Genomic DNA, 23,790 nt, shown 5'->3' with positions numbered 1-23,790 from the left:
GTGTGGGCCTATTCTTATTGATTTTGAGGGGCGTTCTCTGAACCTCCTGAATTTTGATGCTCGTTCCCTTTGCCATATTGGGGAAATTCTCCCCAATAATTCTCTCCAGTATACCTTCTGCTCCCCTCTCTCTTTCTTCTTCTTCTGGAATCCCAATTATTCTAATGTTGTTTCGTCTTATGGTGTCACTTAATTCTCGAATTCTCCCCTCGTGGTCCAGTAGCTGTTTGTCCCTCTTTTGCTCAGCTTCTTTATTCTCTGCCATTTGGTCTTCTATATCACTAATTCTTTCTTCTGCCTCATTTATCCTAGCAGTTAGAGCCTCCATTTTTGATTGCACCTCATTAATAGCTTTTTTGATTTCAACTTGGTTAGATTTTAGTTCTTTTATTTCTCCAGAAAGGGCTTTTATATCTCTCGAGAGGGTTTCTTTAATATCTTCCATGCCTTTTTCGAGCCCGGCTAGAACCTTGAGAATTGTCATTCTGAACTCTAGATCTGACATATTACCGATGTCTGTATTGATTAGGTCCCTAGCCTTCGGTACTGCCTCTTGTTCTTTTTTTTGCGTTGAATTTTTACGTCTTGTCATTTTGTCCAGATAAGAGTAAATGAAGGGGCAAGTAAAATACTAAAAGGGTGGCAACAACCCCAGAAAAATATGCTTTAACTAAATTAGAAGAGATCCAAAATCGTGAGTGGGGAGAAAGGGGATAAAAAGAGGTTCAAAAAGAAAGAAAGAAAAAAGAAAAGAAAAGAAAAAAAAATTTTTTTAAAAAAAGAAAACACCTGAGAAAAATGTAAAAAAGAAAAAATATATATATTAGATAAACTAGTAAAAAATCGTTAAAAAAGAAAAAGGTAACAGTTAAAAAAAAAAAAATTTTACCCGAAGGCGAGAAGAAAAAGAAAAAAAAAATGAAAAAGAAAAAATTAAATTAACTGCAAGACTAAAAAAAAATCACAGGAAAAAAGCCATGAGTTCCGTGCTTGGCTTTCTCCTCCTCTGGAATTCTGCTGCTCTCCTTGGTATTGAAACCGCACTCCTTGGTAGGTGAACTTGGTCTCGGCTGGATTTCTTGTTGATCTTCTGGGGGAGGGGCCTGTTGTAGTGATTCTCACGTGTCTTTGCCCCAGGCGGAATTACACCTCCCTTACCGGGGGCCGGGGTGAGTAATCCGCTCGGGTTTGCTTTCAGGAGCTTTTGTTCCCTGAGCGCTTTCCGTAGAGTTCTTTCAGAAAGCGGTTGTTTTTCTGTTTCCAGAATTGCTGTTCTTCTTCTCTTCGGTCTGCCGATGGATTTTCACGTGTTTGCAATCTTTAGATAAGCTATCTAGCTGATCTCCGGCTAGCTGAAGCAGTCTCAGCTTGCTACTTCTCTGCCATCTTGACTCCTCCCCTGAATTTTATTTTAATTTATAAAAGTAAACAACTTTAGGGCATTAAAGCTCCCTGTTAATTGGGAAATATTTTAGGACAATGTTTGTTTTTGCAGAGACTGTTTTCTGGATGATACTTCTGCTTTGAGTGAAAATCATACTGAAGTATAAAAAGCAGCTTGTTACTAATGGGAAAATAATTGGAAAGGAGGTAGAACTGTAAAGTGACTCACCCTATTGCTTTCTTCAGTGCCTACAAATACTTACAGATTTTAAAGAGTTATTTATGAGTCAGAATGCAGCCAGAGGCACATGAAAGATAGCAGGAGAAATCCTGAGCATCTAGCTCACAGGATAACAACCCTAATTTGGACTGAATGGGCTAGCTGGGAGGTAAATTTGAAAACAGGCCACATATCCTGAATATACACGGAGGAGCTACCATCTGTACTACAGCAAGAGATAGATGAAATATCATAATCACTGGTGTTCAGACAAAGTTATATTATTTTTTTTCCGTGGACAATGGTAAAAGTTCAGAAAAGGCCCTAGGAAGTGCCTAAGTCCTAGAGGTGAGCTGAGAGTAGAACGGAAGAGTGAGAATCTTAAATGATTACAGTGAGGTAATAAAATGGAAACTGCCAAAGAATTTGGAAATGGTCAGAGAAACTTGCAGAATGTATCATGAAGTTGGAGGCTCTTCAGGTTTCTCTACTTAAAATCTTTTCATTCTGATGAAAGACTGATAGGTTATAAATTCTTTCATTTTGGGTGAAACAAGACTTTGATTTGTATATAGTTTTCCAGTTTTTTTGTTTTGTTTTTGCTGGCTGCATTTATTTATTTATTTATTTTTGTAGACATTGTTCGAAGTGATGTTGCCCTGGATAAACAGAAAGGCTGCAAGATTGCTCAGCACCCTGATGTTATGCTGGAGCTCCAACGGGAGAAGGCAGCTCAGATGCACCTTGTTCTTCTAAAGGAGCAATTCTCTAATACTTATAGTAATCTAATATTAACAGGTAAGGCTATTGGAGTCATCTGGAATCTTAGATCATTATAGATTGTTGGCTTCCATTAGTTAACAACTTGATGCCTGGGAGATATTAAAGTGGGCTGTGGATGAGCCCACATCTGTCTGTCTCCACCCACTATATCCCTTTTTAAATTGTGATGACTTTTGTCTTCCTGTGAAAAATATTTCTTGTAGTTTACAGATGTATTTGGCTTAAGGTTATAGGCAACTCAGCAGTATGTGTTCTCCAAAGACAGAACCAATGAAAACCTAATGAAGCCTTGTAAAAATACAACTTTTTAAATGTGTGCCAATAGATTTGAAAGAATTACTAAATTTGGTGTCAAGAAGCAGCTATTTTCCTCTTTCTGTGTATGCCCTTTCCATGAACCCAGGGAACATTAAGATGAAATGTAAAAGAGATAATGATCCACAGGCTGAGCTGAGAATGTTCTATTCCTGGTGGAGTTTGAAAATATCTGGAGAATTTGATTTTCTTTTTAAGAACAAAGAGGCTATGAGACAGCCATACTCCCTTACATCCTTGGTTCAAGGAGGGAAGTGTATTTGTGTGAGAGCTCAGAGGAGAAGCAACTTTTTGCAGGGCTGCTTGCAAACTTGGCTGGTAAAGAGCATGTGAGTTGCATGCTTTTGTCAAGTTTTGGAAAAGATTTTAACAGCGACTCTGAAGTAAAAATCATGGAGGACTTAAGATGGATTAAGAAGAGCTGTCTAAGTTACCTCCGTTTTCTTGAGGGCATGTAAGACATACCTGCGTATATTGATCTAAATAAAGTTTAACAAATCAAAAGTGTCTCTTTCCCCTTGTTTATGAATTTTTAAAAAATAAAGAGATGGAATGTCTGATAGCCTACAAACATCTCACACTTTTGTAAACTCCAAGTTAGGAAAATTTTTAATTTTTTTTATAGGCTTCCTGGCATTTCACCAGGAATTGCTGAGTGGCAACCAAATTGTTGTGCTTTAGAAAAAGCTCAAGTCTCTTCCAGCTTTTCATCTTGTACCTGGTGGAAAATCCAACAGCATGAGATGAAAGCCAGATTAAATGTGGCTTTGGTGAGCAGAGAAGAGGATTATGGATTTCATAAGTATAGGCCTTATTATTTTTGCTGTTTGATAGGTCATTAAGAGGGAAAACTCAAAAGTGATTTATGGCCAATGCATTATTTCCCTAAGTTGGTTAGTGTTAACTGTTTAAGTTTAGATGCTTGGGAAGAACATAGATTTTTTAAATCCAAATTTCTTTATTCTATCTCTCAGATGTACAAATGTACATGTATTTAGTATTTTCTAATTCAGTTATTAGAAATGAAATATTTTTATCCTGTTCTTATTTTAATTTTAGGTCCTTTCTAAAGAGGTCAGACCCCATGTTCTTTAATGTGGCATAGAAAGGGCTTAAGGTAATTTTAACCTTAAACTGTGGATCCAGAGTGTGGCTTGAAGGCATATTATCTTTGAAAACACAAGTGTTCTGTTGCATTCAATGGAATCTTTTCTAATTCTCAGTAACATAATCCCTTTGGATGTTTATTCGCAGTTCAAACTGTTGGAATCAACATTGTCAACTTTTACCCTGACAACTTGCTTACTTTCCACTAAATAAACTTACCCCAGAGAAGAGCCTCTTTCCTGCTCTCACTTCTCCTAAGCTGCTTCAAAGAGTCCTCAGGCATTTTCCACATTTTTCACCCAAATGCGTGTATAGAGGTGGTACCTGACTACAGACAGAGCATTTGGTATGCCCCAATTTGTTTACATGAAAGTTCAAAAGGTTTTGGTTCCAGGTGTTGGGAAGAGATGCACTCACTTCAATTTAGCACCAATGGTAAAACTATTTTAATGTCCTTTAACTAAGTCTTTGATTTTACACAGTGTGGTTTCCTAATTGTTATGAAGTTTAATCCTTGATTTCTTGTATAAATTTTGAGAACATGGTCTCCAGACAGCTAAACATAATATTTAAACATAACTAAACTAACTTTTGTAAATATTTCCCTTTTCAGTGATGAATGTATATTGGTAAGGAGGGTGAGGTTGAAGGGGCAGAGACCTCTCAAGTGAAGTGACTTTCTTTACCAACATGTTCAGAACACCTACTCTAGGATTTCTGCTTGGTGATGTTCCACTTATTTTGTGTAACTCTGGCATAATATTTGAAATGTCTGTAGTGCAAGTATTTATGTGGGACAAGATGAAGAAATTGAGCCTCCCAAAGTCTCAGAAAGAGCTCATTTTCTTCACGCTTCTGCCCTCCTCTCAACCCTTCTCTCCAATTATTTATAGAATTTCATGTATATGGGTAGCAGGGTATCATTATTGTTTCCTGGTCAGTTGCAGTATATTCGTTATTTTAAAATTGGATAACTAAGATCATAGTATGGGAAAAAACAAAGTCAGCACAGCAGAAAATTGATAAAGTGAAATGCCAGTGAGTTAAAAGCATATTAAAAATGATGGTTGTTGCCCTCCACCTCACTAGCAAGCTCTTGTTCTTAGATGTTCCATCTTTGGCTGATGTTACCATCAGTGTTGAGGTGAGAGGCATGCCTTCATACTCTGCATTCCAGCCCATGAGCTCTCTTAAACAGCTACCCCTCAGACACAAACAAATGTTATTCTAGCTTTGAAGGTCTTCTGACTATTCAGTAAAGGTGAATAACTCTGCAGTCCTTGTGACAGCCCAGTTAACAGAAACTAATAACAATTCTTTAATATGTATGTCTTATTCAAGTATTCCTCCTTATATCATAGTTTTGGAAAAGTGGATTGTATTTTTGCCTGGTATTAAGCACAATATTTTCATGTGAATGATTTACGTAGCAATGGAAATAATATTAGCCTTACCTATCTAGAGGGTTTTGAAATAAACTCCAAGGTTTTGGGAAGGTGATGGAGTAATACCAATAGAACATCAGTGATTGCATTATTTTAAAAGGTGACAAGTAACATGCTGCACTTTTTACACTGACTTAAAAAGCATAGATGTATGCTTGTCCTGTAGCTTCTGGTTTGTCCTGGAGCTTTTAAGAAAGAACAGGGATTGTTCTTCCATTTCTTTGTGTTCTCATGATTCTTAATGTAATAATGTTCTGTATATTTGTTGGGAATGTTCTGCTGTATAAATGATGAATGAATTCACTTGGGATAACTTGACAGCTAACTAATAACTTTTATAGGTTCAGATTCAGTTACTCATTTCCCCTTATCCTTGCCCCAATCCCATACTTCTTCAGGTGTAAATTCAGCTTTTGTGGTAGATTCCTATAATCAAATGAAAAAGTCAGCTTTAAAGGGCAATGTATTTTCTAGGATTTTGTTTAGAACATAAGCTTCTGGAGGGCAAGGAATGCCATATTTGTACATTATTCTTCATAGTATAGGGAGCATAGTGAATGATCTTGAAATGAGGTCAAATTTAAACAAAATTTATTTAGGTTGTCAAGTCATAGTCAGCCCTCTATAAGAGGCAGCCTCAAAGGAAACCATTATAAATGGATGACATTACATAAGATGCTTTCCAGTGAGGACTCTTCTCATGTTAATGGTGCCACTTTTTGTTTTGTACCTCCTTTTTCAGTCTTATGTTCCAAAGTGGATTGGGATCCTGATGGTCAGCTTTACTGTGTTACTGTGCAAATGAATTGAACAAAAGAAGCTCATTCTTCCCTGTAGTGGCCCATTCTTCTAATTTTAGTTGGGCAAAGGGTTCAAATAAATGGAACAAGAACTGTTCTTTCATTTCCCATAAATCATAATGCTCAGAGGACTATTTCCAGGTCTTTTAAATTATTTGGATTACATTCTATGGATTAAATATAATATTACTTTAACTATTTCCCTATCAATGTACAATAATTAAATACATGTTGGCACACTTACTTCTGTAGAATAGATTTCTCAAAGTGGGATGTCTGGGTCAAAAACTTTGTATTTTTAAATTTCATAAAATCAGGTTTTTTGTGGTATAATTATAAGAAAAAATAAATTTTGACAAATGTTATATATCATAGAGTCAAATAGCCACCACCACCATCAAGATACAGATTTCCCTCATCCTAGAAGTTCTCCCATCTCCCTTCAAAATCTCCTTTCCCTCCCTCTAGTCCTTAATTGTATATGATCTGATACTTGTTTTTAAATGTCATATAAATGGAATGATGAAGTGATTGGGTGTCTCATTTCTTTCACTTAGCATAATTCCTTTTGAGATTCATTCACTTGTCACATATATTAATATTTCATTCCTTTTTATTGTTGAGTAATATTTCATGTTGTGAACATGCTACAATTTATCCATTCCTCAGTTGGTTTGTTTCTAGTTTTTGGTGATGATGAATAAAGCCACTCACTATAAACATTTGCTCTCAGCTCTTTGTGTTGACATATTTTTCCTTTTTTTTTGGGTAGTATGGTACCTAGGAGTGGGGATGCTTGATTTCGTGTTGTCTATTTGACTTAAATTAAGCTGTCAGATTGTTTTCCAAAGTGGCTGATACTATCTTGTATTCGAACAGTATGTGAGAGTTCTACTTCATCCACATTTTTGCCAACAGTTAGTATTGTCTGTCATTTAAATTAGCCAGTGAATATATAGTAGTATCTTATGGCTTTAATTTGCAACTTACCTTATGATTAATAGTTTTGACCATCTTTCATGTGGTTGTTTGCCATCTATATATCTTCTTTGGTAAAGTGTCTGTTTAAGTCTTTTCCCTATTAAAAAAATAATGAGTTTGTTTTCTTACTGTTGAGTTTTGAGAGTTTTGTATATATTATATATATATCCATATATATATATAAATATATTTTATATATATTTTGGGCTATATGTCCTTTTTCAGATACGTGATTTGCAAATTTTTTTTCTTTTTTTTTTTTCTTTTAGAGAGGGGGAGGGACAAACGGAGAGGGAGAAAGGGAATTTTTTGTCTGGGGAGTGGGGAAGAGGGGAGGAGAGGGGAGGAAAGGAGGGAGAGAGAGAATCTTAAGCAGGCTCCATGCAGAGCCCAGTGTCAGAGCCCATTGCCAGACTCAATCTCACAACCTTGAGATCATGACCTGGGCCAAAATCAGAAGTTGGATGCTTAATCAACTGAGCCACCCAGACACTCCTGTCTTTTTTTTTTTAAGATTTTATTTATTTATTTGAGAGAGAGGGAGACACAGATAGCAAGAGAGAGCATGATCAGGGAGGACAGGGAGAAGAAGGCTCCCCATAGATCAGGGAGCCTGTTATGAGACTCCATCCCAGGACCCAGGGATCATGACCTCAGTTGAAGGCAGATGCTTAACTGACTGAACCACCCAGTCACCCTTCCTTTTATTTTCTTAACAGTTTCTTTCAGAGAGCAGAGTTTTAATTTTGATGAAGTACAACTTTTGATTTTTTTTTTTTTTTTTGGTTTGCATTTAAAATTGTAATGCACCTTGCCAGATAATTTTCAGAAAAAATTTTGGCAATTCCTATTCCCACTAGAAGTGTATTGAGAGTAGTTATTTCCTAGCATTCTCATTAGCAATGGGTATCAGTGTTCTTTTTAATCTTTCTCAGCCGAAAAGGTGAGAAATATCTCATTGTTGGAATTTTCCAGTGATAGCCAGAGAAAGTATATTTTCAGGTACTTATTGTTGATTTGCATTTTGTTTTGTGAGTTACCTATACATATTCTTTGTCCCCCCTTTTTTTTTTAGATTGATGTTTATCAATTTGTAATTCTTTGTGAATTAGGAATGTTAATCCTTTATCATATGTATTGCAAACCATTTTTTTTGCTATCATTAGTCTTTTTACTCTTTTTAATTTAGAGCTTTAATCTCTTATTATAACTGGAGTATATGTTTATATTACTATGATGGAAGTATATGACATTATTTTCTTCCAAGCTATGAATGCACTGTTTTTATTTTTTAAAGATTATTTATTTATTTTTCAGAGAGAGAGAGAGAGAGAGAGAGAGAGAGAGATAGATCACAAGTAGGCAAAGAAGCAGGCAGAGGCAGAGGGAGAAACAGGTTCCCTGACGAGCAAGGAGCCCGATCTGGGACTTGATTCCAGGATGCTGGGATCATGACCTGAGCCGAAGGCAGCCACTTAACCAACTGAACCACCCAGGCGTCCCTGAATGCACTGTTTTTAAAATAAAACATTCTTTTAGCACTAAATTGAAACATCATATATATTATATATTATACCCCCACATACACATGTACCTCTTTCTGAACTGTATATTCTTTCATTTTTCTATTCTTTATTTCTGTGCCAATGCTATACTGTTTTGATATCTGGTAGAGTTTATTAACCACTCTCTCATTTTTTTCTTCAAGGTTTTCATAGCTATTCTCTTATAATTACTTTTTAAAATGAATTTTTAAATTCTTCCAGTTCAAGAATACTGATCAATGGATTCTGATTGGAATTATATTCAATTTATATCCTGATTTGGAGGGGATTAATATTTTTCTGATATTAAGTCTTCCACTTAAGAATTTGGTTACATCTCTTTACTTGTTCAGTTCTTTTTTTATGTCATTTGAAAATATTTCATAAATTTTTTTCCTGTAACTTGTTTAACTTATTCTTTATTATTTTTACCTTTGCTAATGTTGAGAGTGAATGTCTTTCTCTTCATTACTTATTTCCAGGGTAAGAAAGAAGCTGTTGATCAAAGACAAAGGTAGATTTTGGCCTCTTTTTTAAATTTTTATCAAGTATTCTCCATTTAATTTCTTAAAACCTCATGAACAATATTGAAAAATAGTGGTAATAGTTGCTTTTTACTTTGGTGAAATGACTATATTATTTCATATGCATAAACATCCAAATATTTATCCACTAAAACTAATACTTTAAAGTAAAAATACATTGTTTTCAAAATGAGAGCAACTTTTAATAAAACTAATGATTATAGTAGAGAAAAATACTTTTATTAATATCCTTTTAGACATCTCTATCCATACACACATATACATAAGTTATAAACCTATAAGAAACACATACCAGTTTATACAAACCATGTAATATAATACATGCCTGCTATTTTGTAACATTTGTTCTCTTAATATTTTGTGAACATCTTTCTATATCAAAGGATATAGACTTATATTCTTCTTAATGGCTACATTAGAAGTATGTTTTATGGATATATTGTAATTATTTAACCGATCTTTTATTGATAGACATCATGGTTGTCTTTAATTTTTCATGATTTCAGACAGTGCTATGATGAACGTCATTGCATATGTATCTTTGTACACTTCCTAGAAGTGTGAGTGTTATATCAAAGGAATGAACTTTTAAATTTTTGATACATTTAGAAGTGAACTTTTTAAAAAAAAATTGTAAGTGGATTTTAGGAAGTTGATGTCAAATTATACTTATACCAACAATGCATAAGAGAAAACAAATTTATTTTGTTTTTTTGCTAATGCCAATTATTTTCTATCTTTTAATATGTGTTAGTGTAATAGATTATAATTGATATGGCATTGTTTCTAATTGTAGTTCATTGATTGCTAATGAGGTTACCATCATTTTAATTTCTTCTATGAATTGTCCATTCTTTAGCCAGCTTTATTGGGTTATTGGTTACTTTATTATTGAATTACAAGATCCTTTTTACATATCAGTAATGGTAATTCTTTGTCATGTATATTGAAAAAAATGTATTCTTGGGCTTTTAAAATTTGTTTTTGTTGAGTACATAGTTTAATAGTCTTTAAATTTTATTTTTCTTTTCTGTATCTTCATTCCTCTGTGCTCACCCCTGACAGGCTAGCAGTTTGGCTATCGTCTTATTACCCTTGGTGTTCCTAGCTCAGAGCCAGGTTTTATCATGGTTTGTAGTTCTGCTCTGTGGTGGTATTTGGGGTCTTGTACATCCAGCCTCTGGGCCACAGGGCCTGCCTGAATTCTAGGTGTTTTGCAGCCCCTCTTACTGTTTCTCCCTGACCACTCCCCATCAACTCTTGTCTTTGGGTAGCAGGTTACAGTGGTTTTTTGTTTAGTTTTGTTTTTCCACTTAGTGAGCCGGGCTCTGGTCTTCATCTCTCCCAGGGCACTTTTTATCTGCATTGTCTCTAAGCAGTCAAACTACTGTGACATCACTGTGACAGCGATAAGGTTGGCAGTTTTGGAGCAGAGACAACTTTAGATATGGCAGTCAGGGAAGGCCTTTCTTAGCTGAGACTTTTCCACTGTATAATCATTCATTAGTGTGTTCTAAGCATCAGTGTCCCCATTGTTAATAGTTTGGTAGTAATATATGCATTGCTTTTCTTTTTGGAGTTACTTTTGGGAATCATCATCTCGAAGTGTGTTAAAACTAGAGAAATAGTGTTCTGATCTGTGTTTGAATAATAAGATAATGAGTGTGAAAATTCTTTATTATAAATGAATCTGCTTTATGTCTTTATTAATTAAGGAATCACAATGGTCTCTTTGTGCAGAAATACACAAGTGGTTGGGCAGTTTTTAAATCTACCTTGTTATGTTCGTTCAACATGTGAGCCTTTGGAATCGGTCTGAATTTGACTCTAGAACAGTTGCTTACCAACTTTCTTTTAATTTAAATTTTTTATTTTTTTAATTTCTTTTCAGTGTACCAGAATTCATTGTTTATGCACCTCACCCAGTGCTCCATGCAATACGTGCCCTCCATAATACCCACCACCAGGCTCACTCAGCTTCCCACCCCCCGCCCCTTCAAAACCCTTGGGTTGTTTTTCAGAGTCCATAGGCTCTCATGGTTCATCTCCCCCTCCAATTTCCCTCAACTCCCTTCCCCTCTCCATCTCCCCATGTCCTCCGTGTTATTTCTTATGCTCCACAAATAAGTGAAACCATATGATAATTGACTCTCTCTGCTTGACTTATTTCACTCAGCATAATTTCTTCTAGTCCCGTCCATGTTGATATAAAAGTTGGCTATTCATCCTTTCTGATGGAGGCATAGTACTCCATAGTATATATGGACCACATCTTCCTTATCCATTCATCCACTGAAGGGCATCTTGGTTCTTTCCACAGTTTGGTTGTTAGGGTCTGTGATCAAAGGAACGAGACTGACACAAAGCGAAAATCAAACAAAGCTTTATTTTGTGCCAAGCATCGAAAATCAAACTGACTGATAGGGGCCATCTCTTATGAAGAGATGACGATGATGACCCCGACAAGGTCACTCCCAAGAAGGCTGCTCTGGATGAGGCCGCTCTGGATAAGGCCGCTCTAGACGAGGCCATTCCGCAGTCGAGACTACTCTGGACAAGGCCGCTCCCAGGATGAGGCTGCTCCCTGGTCGAAGCCGCTCCCAAGAAGAGGCCACTCTGGACAAGGCCACTCCTGACGAGGTCGCTCCCCAGACAGGGTTGCTCCCCAGACCGGGGCTGCTCCTGTGAGGCCACTCCCTGGACAGGGCCGCTCCCAGGATGAAGCTGCTGCTAACGAAGTCGTTCCCTGGACAGGGCCGCTCCCAAGAAGAGGCCACTCTGGACAAAGCCGCTCCCAGGACATGGCCGCTGCTGACGAGGTCGCTCCCGGGATGGGGCTGCTCCCCAGAATGATGCCGCTCCGGAGAGGCCGCTTGCGGCAGGGCTGGGGCTCGGTGGTGGCGGGGCCTCTCGCTGTGGCGAGGCTGCTGGCAGTGAGGACGCTGGCAGTGAGGACGTTCGCCCTGGTGCCGCTGCCTATGACTACGATGACCAGGATGATCACGACGCTCTGACTCTCCTGAGGACTACTCTAACAGCTATCCCAATGGCTATTCTAACGGCTATCCTAACAGCTATTCTAACTCCTCCTACTACTCTAAGGGCTATTCTGACTCCTCCTACTACTGCCCCCACCCCAGCCTCACAGACTAACATTTATAGAGGTGGTTGAGCCCGGCCCACACACAGGTGGCCAATGGGATTTCAACTCACCACAGTAAATATATGTGTGCCCCACTGATTGGATGTCTCCATCCGTCCTGGCCCGCCCTTATATCCGGGATTTGCAGCTAAGTTCCTCTGGCTAACCAGGCCCTTACAGGTGACTGTGGCCATTGCCACTATAAACATTGGGATACAGATGGCCCTTCTTTTCACTACATCTGTATGTTAGGGGTAAATACCCAGTAGTGCAATTGCAGGGTCATAGGTAATCTCTATTTTTAATTTCTTAAGGAATCTACACACTGTTTTCCAAAGTGGCTGCACCAACTTGCATTCCCACCAACAGTGTAAGAGGGTTCCCCTTTCTCCACATCCTCTCCAACACATGTTGTTTACTATCTTGTTAAATTTTAAACTCAGTGACAAACAAAGCAGGAAAAAAGAAAGGGCGGGAGCTTTTGATCTTGATGAAGTCCCAAAAGTTCATTTTCGCTTTTGTTTCCTTTGCCTTTGGAGACATATCTTGAAAGAAGTTGCTGTGGCTAATATTGAAGAGTTACTGCCTATGTTCTCCTCTAGGATTCTGATGGATTCCTGTCTCACGTTGAGGTCTTTTATCCATTTCGAGTTTATCTTTGTGTACATTGTAAGAGAATGGTCGAGTTTCATTCTTCTACATATAGCTGCCCAGTTTTCCCAGCACCATTTATTGAAGAGACTGTCTTTTTTCCAGTGTATATTCTTTTCTGCTTTGTTCAAGATTATTTGACCATAGAGTTGAGGGTCCATATCTGGCTCTCTACTCTGTTCCACTGGTCTATGTGTCTGTTTTTATGCCAGTACCATGCTGTCTTGGTGATCACAGCTTTGTAGTAAAGCTTGAAATCAGACAACATGATACTGCCAGTTTTGATTTTCTTTTTCAGCATTTCCTTAGCAATTCGGGGTCTTTTCAGATTCCATACAAATTCTAGGATTGTTTGCTCCAGCTCTTTGAAAAATACCGGTGGAATTTTGATCGGAATGGCATTGAAAGTATAGATTGCTCTAGGAAGTATAGACATTTTAACAATATTTATTCCAATCCAAGAGCATGGAATGGTCTTCCATCTTTTTTTTTTTTTTTGACTTTTAATTCTTTTGCACGCCAAGATATTTAGATTTTTTTTCCTTTTTTAAAAAATTTTTTATAAACCTATATTTTTATCCCCAGGGTTACAGGTCTGTGAATCGCCAGGTTTACACACTTCACAGCACTCACCATCTTCCATCTTTTTTTGTCTTCTTTGATTTCTTTCATGAGTGTTCTGTAGTTCCTCCAGTACAGATCCTTTACCTCTTTGGTTAGGTTTATTCCCAGGTATCTTATGGTTCTTGGTGCTATAGTAAATGGAATCGATTCTCTAATTTCTTTTTTTGTATTTTCATTGTTAGTGTATAAGAAAGCCACTGATTTCTATACATTGACTTTGTATCTTGCCACATGACTGAATTGCTGTATGAGTTCTAGTACTTTGGGGGTGGAGTCTTTTGGGTTTTCCGTATAAAGTATCATGTCATCTGCGAAGAGAGAGAGTTTGACTACTTCATTGCCAATTTGAATACCTTTTATTTCTCTTTGCTGTCTGATTGCTGTTGCTAGGACTTCTAATACTATGTTGAACAAGAGTGGTGGGAGTGGACATCCTTGTCGTGTTCCTGATCTCAACGGGAAGGCTGTGAGCTTTTTCCCATTGAGGATGATATTTGCTGTGGGTTTTTCATAGATAGATTTTATGAAGTTGAGGAATGTTCCCTTTATCCCTATACTTTGAAACTTTTTAATCAGGAACGGATGCTGGATTTTGTCAGATGCTTTTTCTGCATCAATTGAGAGGACCACGTGTTTCTTCTCTCTTCTCTTATTGATTTGTTCTATCACATTGATTGACTTGCCAACTTTCTTATCTTGGGCAAATTTTTATCCTCTCTTTAGCTTTGACTTCCTCAGGCATAAAATGATGTTTGTATCTTACATATCTCAGGAATTATTTCAGGATTAAATGAGTTTGTGTGCATAATGCTTTAGTACAGTGCCTCGTGTACAGAAAGTTTCCCGTATTTATTTTCATTATTGTGATTAATTTTACTATACTTTCAAATGCGAATATTACTCTTGGGTAGCTCAGTTTCTTTTCTGGTACTGAAATCTGTCTGTTGGAAACTATTTTGAGCTCCGCTGTTAACTTGTGGTAACTTCATGGTAAGTCTCCCTACCACTCTGAACCTTGGATTTTTCAGTTATCTAGGATGTGTATAAGCATTGATAAAATAAAGCACAAAGAGTCACTCAGTCTCCTAGAAAAGAAAGGTCTGAAAATATGTCATATGGGAAGCATTGTTCATAATTTTTTTGTCAAGCATTTTGAATTCCTTAAAGACATGGCACTAACTAGATGAATATTACTTGGTATTAGACCTTTCCTGATTATCCTAACATGAAGCTCTGATACTGTGCAGGACAGAAATTAGGTGGTATTCTACAAACTAGAATGAGTCTATTGCTGTTATCAACATAATGAGATGTCTCCATAAAAGTCAGTGACCATATATAAGCCCACACCCATGAAGTACAGGACTAGTTCCCCTTTCCTTTAGCTGCTTTATTATTATTATCATTATTAGATTTTATTTATTTATTTGACAGAAAGCGCACAAGCAAGGGGAGTGGTAGACAGAGGGAGAGGGAAAAGCAGGTCCTTCCATCATGCAGCAGGGAGCCTGATGTGGGGCTCAATCCCAAGACCCCAGGATTGTGAACTGAGGTGAGGGCAGATGCTTAAACAAGCATCTGAGCAACCTTAAATAAACTGAGACACCCAGGCACCCTGTTTTATGGTTTTAAGTACAAAGATACACTCACTTGCTGGTGGGTCCTTTTATGAACCTTCACATAAATGAAAAAAATGTTTTTTGCAAACTCAGTTTCTTATTATTGGATTTAACAGACATAAAATTACAGTTTAGTAAATATAAGAAAATATACAACATAAAAAGGATGGAATTATACAAACTGTACATTTTGTTGTATTGACAATTAGTATTTAAAAGGTATTCGTTAAAAAGTGTCTTTAAAAGGATGTCTTTAAAAAGTGTTCATGTTCTGCTTCTCTCAAAATTAGATTTAGGAGCGTCAATTGATTTTCTCTCTCACGCTGATGCAAACTTTGTATGAATCACAGAATGAATTTCCTTGTTTGCTGGACTATTTGTGTTAAGAGATGTGCAGAAATGATTATTTCTTGCTTTTCAGTCGTAGTCTATAAAAGATGATGTAGGGAGGAATACTTTGAATTCATTTTAACTTTAGTTCTCTTGTTCTCTAACTATGAAAACAGTTTCTCCTACATTCCTTCAGTTAGGCTGATGGTATCACATCAAACTTAATTGAATAAAAGCAATTTTTTGGACAATGAATTAAATGCTGACAGTTCTAGGCAGGTCTGGTTGAACTCAGTGGCATATTTTAGAGTATTTAGGTCAGTGATATCCAAGGACAAGGCAGTTGTAGGAGAGGGTGTATAAGCGCTCCTGAAGATGTGTAGATAAAACTCCATTGAGTAGAAGAGTTTGCTAATAAATTACTGTCAGATAATTATTAGTTTTATACATTTTTATTTATTCTGGAAATGGAGTGAGAATTTTCATAATTGGGAGGAATTGATAATGTATATCATCTGTTAGTTTATTTTCAGTGTATTTCAACATGTTGCAGTTCACATGTGCCCAGTTAAGTAGATTTAAAGAGATTTTTAAAAAACAAATTGGATTAAATATGGTTCTAGTAATGCCAGCACAAAGGAACAAAAAGAAAATTGCAAAGCTGATGGTCTGTCTTTTTCTTAAAGTTTTTTATTTATATTCCACTTAGTTAACATACTGTATAATATTAGTGTCAGGTGTACAGTTTAGTGATTCAACACTTACATACAATCTCTGTCAGCCACATAATTTGGTGAAAATAATCTGACAAGAAGTTATCCAAAAAATTTCTGAATTTTTGAGACTAATAGGAAATTGTAATTAATTGAATTTATATATTATTTTCAATAATGTGTCTTATTAAACATTTAATAATGCCCAGATATTATTTTTTTTCTTGCCCAGATATTATTAATACTATTTTTAAAATAGGAGGAAAAAAGGTTTTTGAATGATTATCAAAATAAAACAACTTTAATGTATTGCTTATTTAATTTTTAGCTGATTAACTAAAAGTTTCTATTTTGACCTATTTTTTGTAATGTGACTAAAATATAACTGCAGTAAGTGCACGTGTAATATATATGCATTGCATATATATAATTATATATTTCATATATATTAATACTTGTGTATGAATGATTTATTATAAAAATGTTTTACTCATACATATTCAAAAAAATTTAGAGACCACCAGCCTAAGAAGTTCTTTGTTCCTCAAAGCAGTATAAGAAGGTAGATGTGAGCAGAAACTTTAGGGTTAAACTGACCAGGTTTTGATCTTGTGCTGACCATGTACTAGTTGTATGGAGCTTGGGCAAATTACTTCATCTCATTCCCATTAGTGAAATAGGGAAAGTAATAATTCATATGGTTTCTGAGGTTTAGATTAACTAATATTATGAAGTGGTTAATACAAAGCCGTACACTCAGTGAGACCTATGTTTTGTTATTACAATTATTATGTTGTTATTAATAAAGAGATTATCCTTCAGGGAATCTTCCATTAATAAGCTCATGTCTCAGGTACTACCACAATGCAAAGTGAAAAAGAGCTAAACAGATTTAAAAAGGGCAAGTCCTTAAGTTTCATGATTGTTGTCAGGACTAAAGTTTTTCACGCCTCTGGCGTGCGCGCGTGCGTGCACGTGTGTGTGTGTGTGTGTGTAAGGGCTGAGGCGGCTTTGGGGGAGTAGAATATTTATAGAGATCACAGGAGCATGGGCACATGAACATGCTTGTCACCCTTCTCCCCTAAAGCAGCTCTAGTCTCTGCACAGGAGAAATGCAACCATCCTACAATTTCTTTAGTTTTTGACCTATTTCCTTTGAATATATAGCTTCAGCTGTTACAGTTTTCTTGTTCCTTTCCTTAGTATGGAGAAAACTTACAGGTCTGTAGATAAATCTTCACACATAATCTGGGTGAATGAAAGTATGGTGAGAGTAGGAAGTGATAAATTGTACTATGCAGCAGGGAAAAATAACATTTTGTTCATTTGGAATAGCCACCTGATCCTCATTCAATCCATATGAAAGCACCTATCATGTGTTAGTACTGTGCTGTCCACATAAGTACTAACTTATGTAGATAAGACTTGATTTGATACCTGCTCTCCCTGAAAGTATAGTACTTCTAATAAGGAAATAAATGCAAATAACTGTAGCTCGCTGTGATTAGGGCTGTATTAGAGGAATAAGTCTGGATTGACCTAGGGGAATCAGAGAGGTCTCCATGAAGGAAGTGATGCTAATGATCTTTGAGTTTTTGCTCTTACATACAAATTCTTGTTAGCACTTATTTCAGAAGTTAAGGACTGTTTGGTAAACTGAAACGGAAAAACACAGGAGCATTTTCTTCAAATTTGTTGGCGGCCTCTGGTGTGTTCAAATAAAAGAAAATTAGTTTACAAGTAAGTACCATATCTTTTTATTTCTTGTACACTAGAATTAGAGATATATGTATGTACCTGCAGATGAGATTTGGAATTAGATTTGGAATTGTTGAGCAACTTGAAGGATCTCAATCTTTCTTCTTTCGGTTCTTTTTCATCTCTCTTTTGCTTAGGTGAGGATATACATTAGGGCCTCACCTTCTGTTTTTTTCCTCCAGGTTTTAATCTACACCATGGCTTGAATTGTCACATATAGGTAGGTTCTGGTTTTATGAGATCTGCAGTTTATAGAATTTTATTTGCCCTTTTTAAGACAAAGAATACAAAATTATGAACTGAAAAGAACACACCAGTGGAAAGGCAAAAGACCTAGAATATCCAACACAGTGCTGAGGAGGAACAAAGTCAGAGGACCGACACTACCCAACTTTAAGACTTGCTGTAAAGTTGCGGTAATCAAGATAACGTGGTATTGGTGAATGAATAGAGAAATAGATCATGGGATGGAATAGAGAGCTTAGGGGTAGACCCACACAAATATCTGATCAGGTCTTTTTTTTTTTTAAGATTTTATTTATTTGACAGAGAGAGATATAGCAATAGAGGGAACACAAGCAGCGGCATTGAGAGAGGGAGAGAAGCAGGCTTCCCACTGAGCATGAGCCCAATGCAGGGTTCCATCCTAGGACCCTGGGATCATGACCTGAGCCAAAGGCAGAGGCTTAACTGACTGGGACACCCAGGTGCCCCTAATCTAGTCTTTGAGAAACTGATCTTTGACAAGAGGAAAGGTAATTCAGTGGAGTAAGGTTAGTCTTTTCAACATATTCTGATGAAACAACTAGACATCCATGTTAAAAAAAAATCTAGACAGACCCTTTATGTTTCACAGAAATTAACTTAGAATGAGTCATAGATCCAAGAGAAACATTAAACTATAAAACTTCTAGAAGATAAAATAGAAGAAAATCTAGGTGACTTTGTAGTCAGTAACATGAGCTATGAAATGAAAAGTTAAGCTTCCTTAACATGAAGAACTTTTACTCTTCAGGAGACACTGTAAGAGAATGATCAAGTAGATCCAGAAATCCTCTGCATTCTTAAATTTTAGTTTGGGATAATAAAAAAATATTTTATGTTTGATTCATCAAAAAATTATTTTCCTTCTCTCTATACATACATTGTGGTATTTATTTCATAAGTGAATTTGTTAATCCTCTACAAACTTGTTAGAAATTTCTGTTTTATAAAAGGAAAAATGATCAATAGGGAAGATGTGAATGATGCTTTTAGGAATCTTTTTGGGTAATTTCAATAGAATTTTTGGGTTTCCTAATCCATTGATAAAAGACAGATGGATTATGCTGAGTGAAATAAGTCAAGCAGAGTGAGTCAATTATCACATGGTTTCACTTATTTGTGGAGCATAACAAATAGCATGGAGGACATGGGGAGATAGAGAGGAGAAGGGAGTTTGGGGAAATTGGAAGGGGAGGTGAACCATGAGAGACTATGGACTCTGAAAAACAATCTGAGAGTTTTGAAGGGGCGGAGGGTGGGAGATCAGGGTACCAGGTGGTGGGTATTATAGAGGGCACGGATTGCATGGAGCACTGGGTGTGGTGCAAAAATAATGAATACTGTTATGCTGAAAATAAATAAAAAATAAATAAAAAGACCCTTGAAAACATAAACAAAAAACTTACAAACAAAAAAAGACAGATGGACTAAAGATATTTTTCTTCCGTGATCAGGATTTAAATAAAATATTTATTTAATCCAGTAAAAAGGCTTTTCAATTGCCAACTTCCATATTTCCTGAAAATATTTGTGAAAATGGGACTCTATCATCATATAGATGAGTCTTCTTGATAAGTCTTACTCTTTCCAGTGCACAGAAGTCATACTTCACTTTAGAATAGGGGCGAATGCTTATTATCCTATGTTCCTAAGGCACAGAGATATACCAGTCATGGTATACTTGTCAAGGGTGGAGCTTCTGCATACACCTTGAGGAGCAGTTCCTACATTTGTTCTGTGGCTGCTTTCTTTTCTCTTTAGAGTAAACTTCGGATTGAAGAGCCAACCAAGAACTGAAAACCAATCTCCTTTTCAAGTGGGCCTATTCAAAAGAAGAGTATATGCTAAGCAGGAAACAATACAGGAAACTAATGCTAAGGAGCATGCCTTTTTCTACTTAAGCAGCTTCACGATAATAGTTTCTTAGGAGAGAAACCCCCAAATTAATGTTCTTGTGTTTTTGAATTAGATAATTCTATTTATGGTGTTTAAGAGATGTTGGTTATGACACAAACTTATTAACTAATATGGTTTTTGGAGAATAAATTGGCCTGTCTCCTTAAATATTATTTATGCTCCTGTCTCCATCACATCATTTTCTCCCAGGCCTGTATTTCTTGATTCTCCATATGAGTAGATTTGCAGAATCTGATTTTCATGGGACCTCACAAAATCAGTGTCATATTCAACAATAATGTTTACTACTTTTCTTTATTTTTCTTTTCCTTAAGATTTATTTATTTGAGAGAGAGAGCAAGGGAAAGCATGAGCAGGAGGGTGAAAGGGAGAAGGAGATAGAATCTCAAGCCAACTCTAAGCTGAGGGCAGAAATCAACATGGGGCCCAGTCTCATGACCCTGAGATCATGACCTGAGCAGAAACCAAGATTTGGAGGCTTAACTGACAGAGCCCCTAGTTTTATTTCTTCCAATTTAGTTGTACCTGTGATGAGTCCTTTTTTTTTTTTTTTCCCTCCATGTGCTGGCAGTATTCAGTCCAGTTTATGGAAATTTTTTCTTCATGTCATTTTCATCTCTTTGTAGAAGAGGCTAATGGAAGAGAAGAACAGGGCCCACATTTGCTATGCAGCCAAAATACCTTCTACAATGTTTGGGGGACATTCAGTGTTATCACACTATGTTCCATTTTTTTTTTTCCCTCATAAGAAGAGACAGTAAAGAGCTAGCCCTATATAACACAAGAGCTTCCTGCTTAGCATCACCATTCCATTCTTGGAATGACACATCATGGAAATGGAACCCCATTTTTGGCTGGGAAATTATCCATTCCACCCTGTGCCAGTTGGGCACAACTCTTGTTTCCCTGGCTGAAGTCATTTCAGCATTTAGTACTCTAGGCAAGAATTCCAAGAAACTCATAAAACCTAACCAGATAAAACAATTTTCTAAATTGAATATTAGTTTATAGCTGAGAGTGTTATTAAAATCAAGTCCAACCCTGCCAAATTACAGGTAAAAAAACTGAGGCTACTTGTTCAAGGACACATAGTTGCCTAGAAGGGACTAAAATCTAGGCTTTGGACTCTTGAGTTCCTTGATCCTACTACCCTGCAAAATGCTATCTCTTCTGGAAATGAAATATCTTCTGTCCAAAGGAAAAAGAATTATACAGTTAAAGGTTTAATTTATGTACTCCAAAAATTTTATTGAGGAGCCATTCTGTCTAATGCAGAGGTAGGCCTTAACAACAACGTGGAGGTGAACATATCATTATTGTAGCCCCAGATAAGTTACCTGTCTGTGGATGTGACTGACAGGCAGATCTACAACAATGCAAGGAGAGAAGTACTCTATTCTCAGATATCAGGACCTGGAGTAACTTGGTTTGGGGAATAGGGAAGTACCTGAGTCTTGAAGGAAGAATATGAATTATAAAATGAATGAGAAGATAGTTTAATTTTATTGAAAATGTGATACATCATTTAACCCTTTAAGGTGTACTGAGAGTTCTAAGTTCCTTATGTGTCAGTTATGGGAGTATCCAATGTAAGAAATCACTTCATGTTAAGAGGATTAAGCCTACAGGACAAATATAAGAGGGATTTAAAATTCTCTTTAGGTCTTGTATCTTAATTTTTGGTGGCTGAATGGTAGTTTCTAATATGGTTTCTCTTTAGGGTAATGATTAGATTTTAGGCATAGACAATGGAGAAAAACAATATTCCTTTGCCATATGCTTATATTTTTAATAGAATTATAATTGTTTACCTAGGCAATAATATAAATTAGTCATGAAATAGTATGTAGAGAGAAATCAGAAGAAACATTTCTGAATAGGACGGGTATGCTGTGTTACTAAAGTAAACTGATCTTTTTTTTCTCTAAACAGTGTCTCCTCTTTCTCTTCTTTGGGGTTGCTGCAGATCATTTTCAGTATGACCTCTTTTTAGTTTATGCTGGTTAGACTGAAGTTATGAAATACCTGCTTAGTACTTTCCTCCTAATCTTTCTGAACACAAAAAGCTTTTATCAGCTTCTTAGGTCCTCTCACCCCAAGGCTGTTCTCCAACCGCCTAGTTTTGTATTTCTGTATTTCTTTGTTCTTAGTTGTTTCCTGTCTTGTAGTTCATGACAGTATTTTCTTTTAACTCTTCAGGAGCTCTGAAGCATCTTTCAGAGAAGAAGCATGCAATGTCATCTGATTTGTTATTTATAATTTCTTCATTTAGGGAGGAATGTTATTTTATGGGAGTTAGATAAAAATTTTTATGCCCTCTTTGAGAAAGCAAAACAGATTAAGCTACTAAGAAGGTTTCCTTACAATTAGTCCTATCTTGCTTCTTTGTAGAATATTAATGTTTGCAAAAGGCTAGTGGGATACCCTCTTAAAAAGATGAGTCCAGGAGATACTTAGTGTTCATGCACCCCAGTGTTTGTAGCAGCAATGTCCACAATAGCCAAACTGGAAAGAGCAGAGATCCCCTTCCACAGACCAATGGATATAGAAGATGTGGTCTGTATATACAATGGAATATTACTCAGCCAGCAGAAAGGATGAATACCCAGCTTTTACATCAACATGGACTGGAGGAGAATAAGCTGAGTGAAATAAGTCAAGTAGATAAAGTCAATTAGCATATGGTTTCACTTACTTGTGGAACAAAAGGAATAACATGGAAGACATTAGGAGAAAGAAAGGAAAAGTGGATTGGGAAAATTGGAGCAGGAGATGAAGCATGAGAGGCTGTGGACTCTGAAAAAAAAACTGAGGGTTTTGGAAGGGAGGGGGGTGTGGGAGTGGGTGAGCCTGGTGGTGGGTACTAAGAAGGGCACGTATTGTATGGAGCACTGGGTGTGGTGCATAACCAACAAATCTTGGAACACTGAAAAAAAAATTAAGGTGTTAAAAAAACTGATCAAACATAAAAAAAATGAGTGTGTATATGTATTTATGTTCAGTTAGCCAATATACAATACATCATTAGTTTTTGATGTAGTGTTCAATGATTCATTAGTTGCCTATAACACCCAGTGCTCATCAGAATACCGGCCCTCCTTAATACCCATCACCAGGCTACCCCATCCCCCCACTCCCCTCCCTTATGTAACCCTCAGTTGTGTTGCCCAGAGTCCAGAATCTTTTGTGATCTGGGGCAGGGTGGCAGAGAAGTAGGGGACCCTGTTTCAACTGGTCCCCTGAATTTAGCTGGATATCTACCAAATCATTTTGAACACCTAGGAAATCAGCTTGAGGTGTACTTTTTTAAAATTTAAAGTTTATTAGTTAACATAAACAGTGCAATATTGGTTTTTGGAGTAGAATTCAGTGATTCATCACTTACATTCAACACCCAGTGTTCATCAAAAGTGCCCTCTTTAATACCTGTCGCCCACCTAACCCATCCCCCACGCACCACCCTCCATCAACCCTCAGTTCTCTATCATTTATAGTCACTTAGAGCTTGAGGTATGTATTTTTCACTCACTTATATCTTGCACTAGAATTTAATGAGGAAGCGATAAGAGTATCAGATTTGAAAATGGAAAAGATGGAAAGAAAGGCCCAGGGGGAGGAATAAGCAACCAACAATAAGTTAGAGCCAGAG

General features: G+C 36.7%; 1 protein-coding gene across 2 annotated transcripts in view; it reads left to right on the top strand.

Annotated features, from left to right (window-relative positions):
- HPSE2 (heparanase 2 (inactive)) overlaps positions 1-23,790 on the top strand; it is a 713,430-nt gene that overhangs the window by 74,337 nt on the left and 615,303 nt on the right. For both annotated transcript variants that reach the window (XM_082722259.1, XM_082722258.1), the window contains exon 3: positions 2,240-2,401. In XM_082722259.1, the coding sequence (XP_082578385.1) occupies positions 2,240-2,401 (162 nt within the window). The remainder of the gene's footprint in view (positions 1-2,239; positions 2,402-23,790) is intronic.

This window comes from Mustela nivalis (genome assembly GCF_964662115.1).
Source record: "Mustela nivalis genome assembly, chromosome: 2".
NCBI lineage: Eukaryota > Metazoa > Chordata > Mammalia > Carnivora > Mustelidae > Mustela > Mustela nivalis.
Note: the sequence above shows the minus strand (reverse complement) of the source record. Positions and strands in the feature narration are given on the sequence as shown.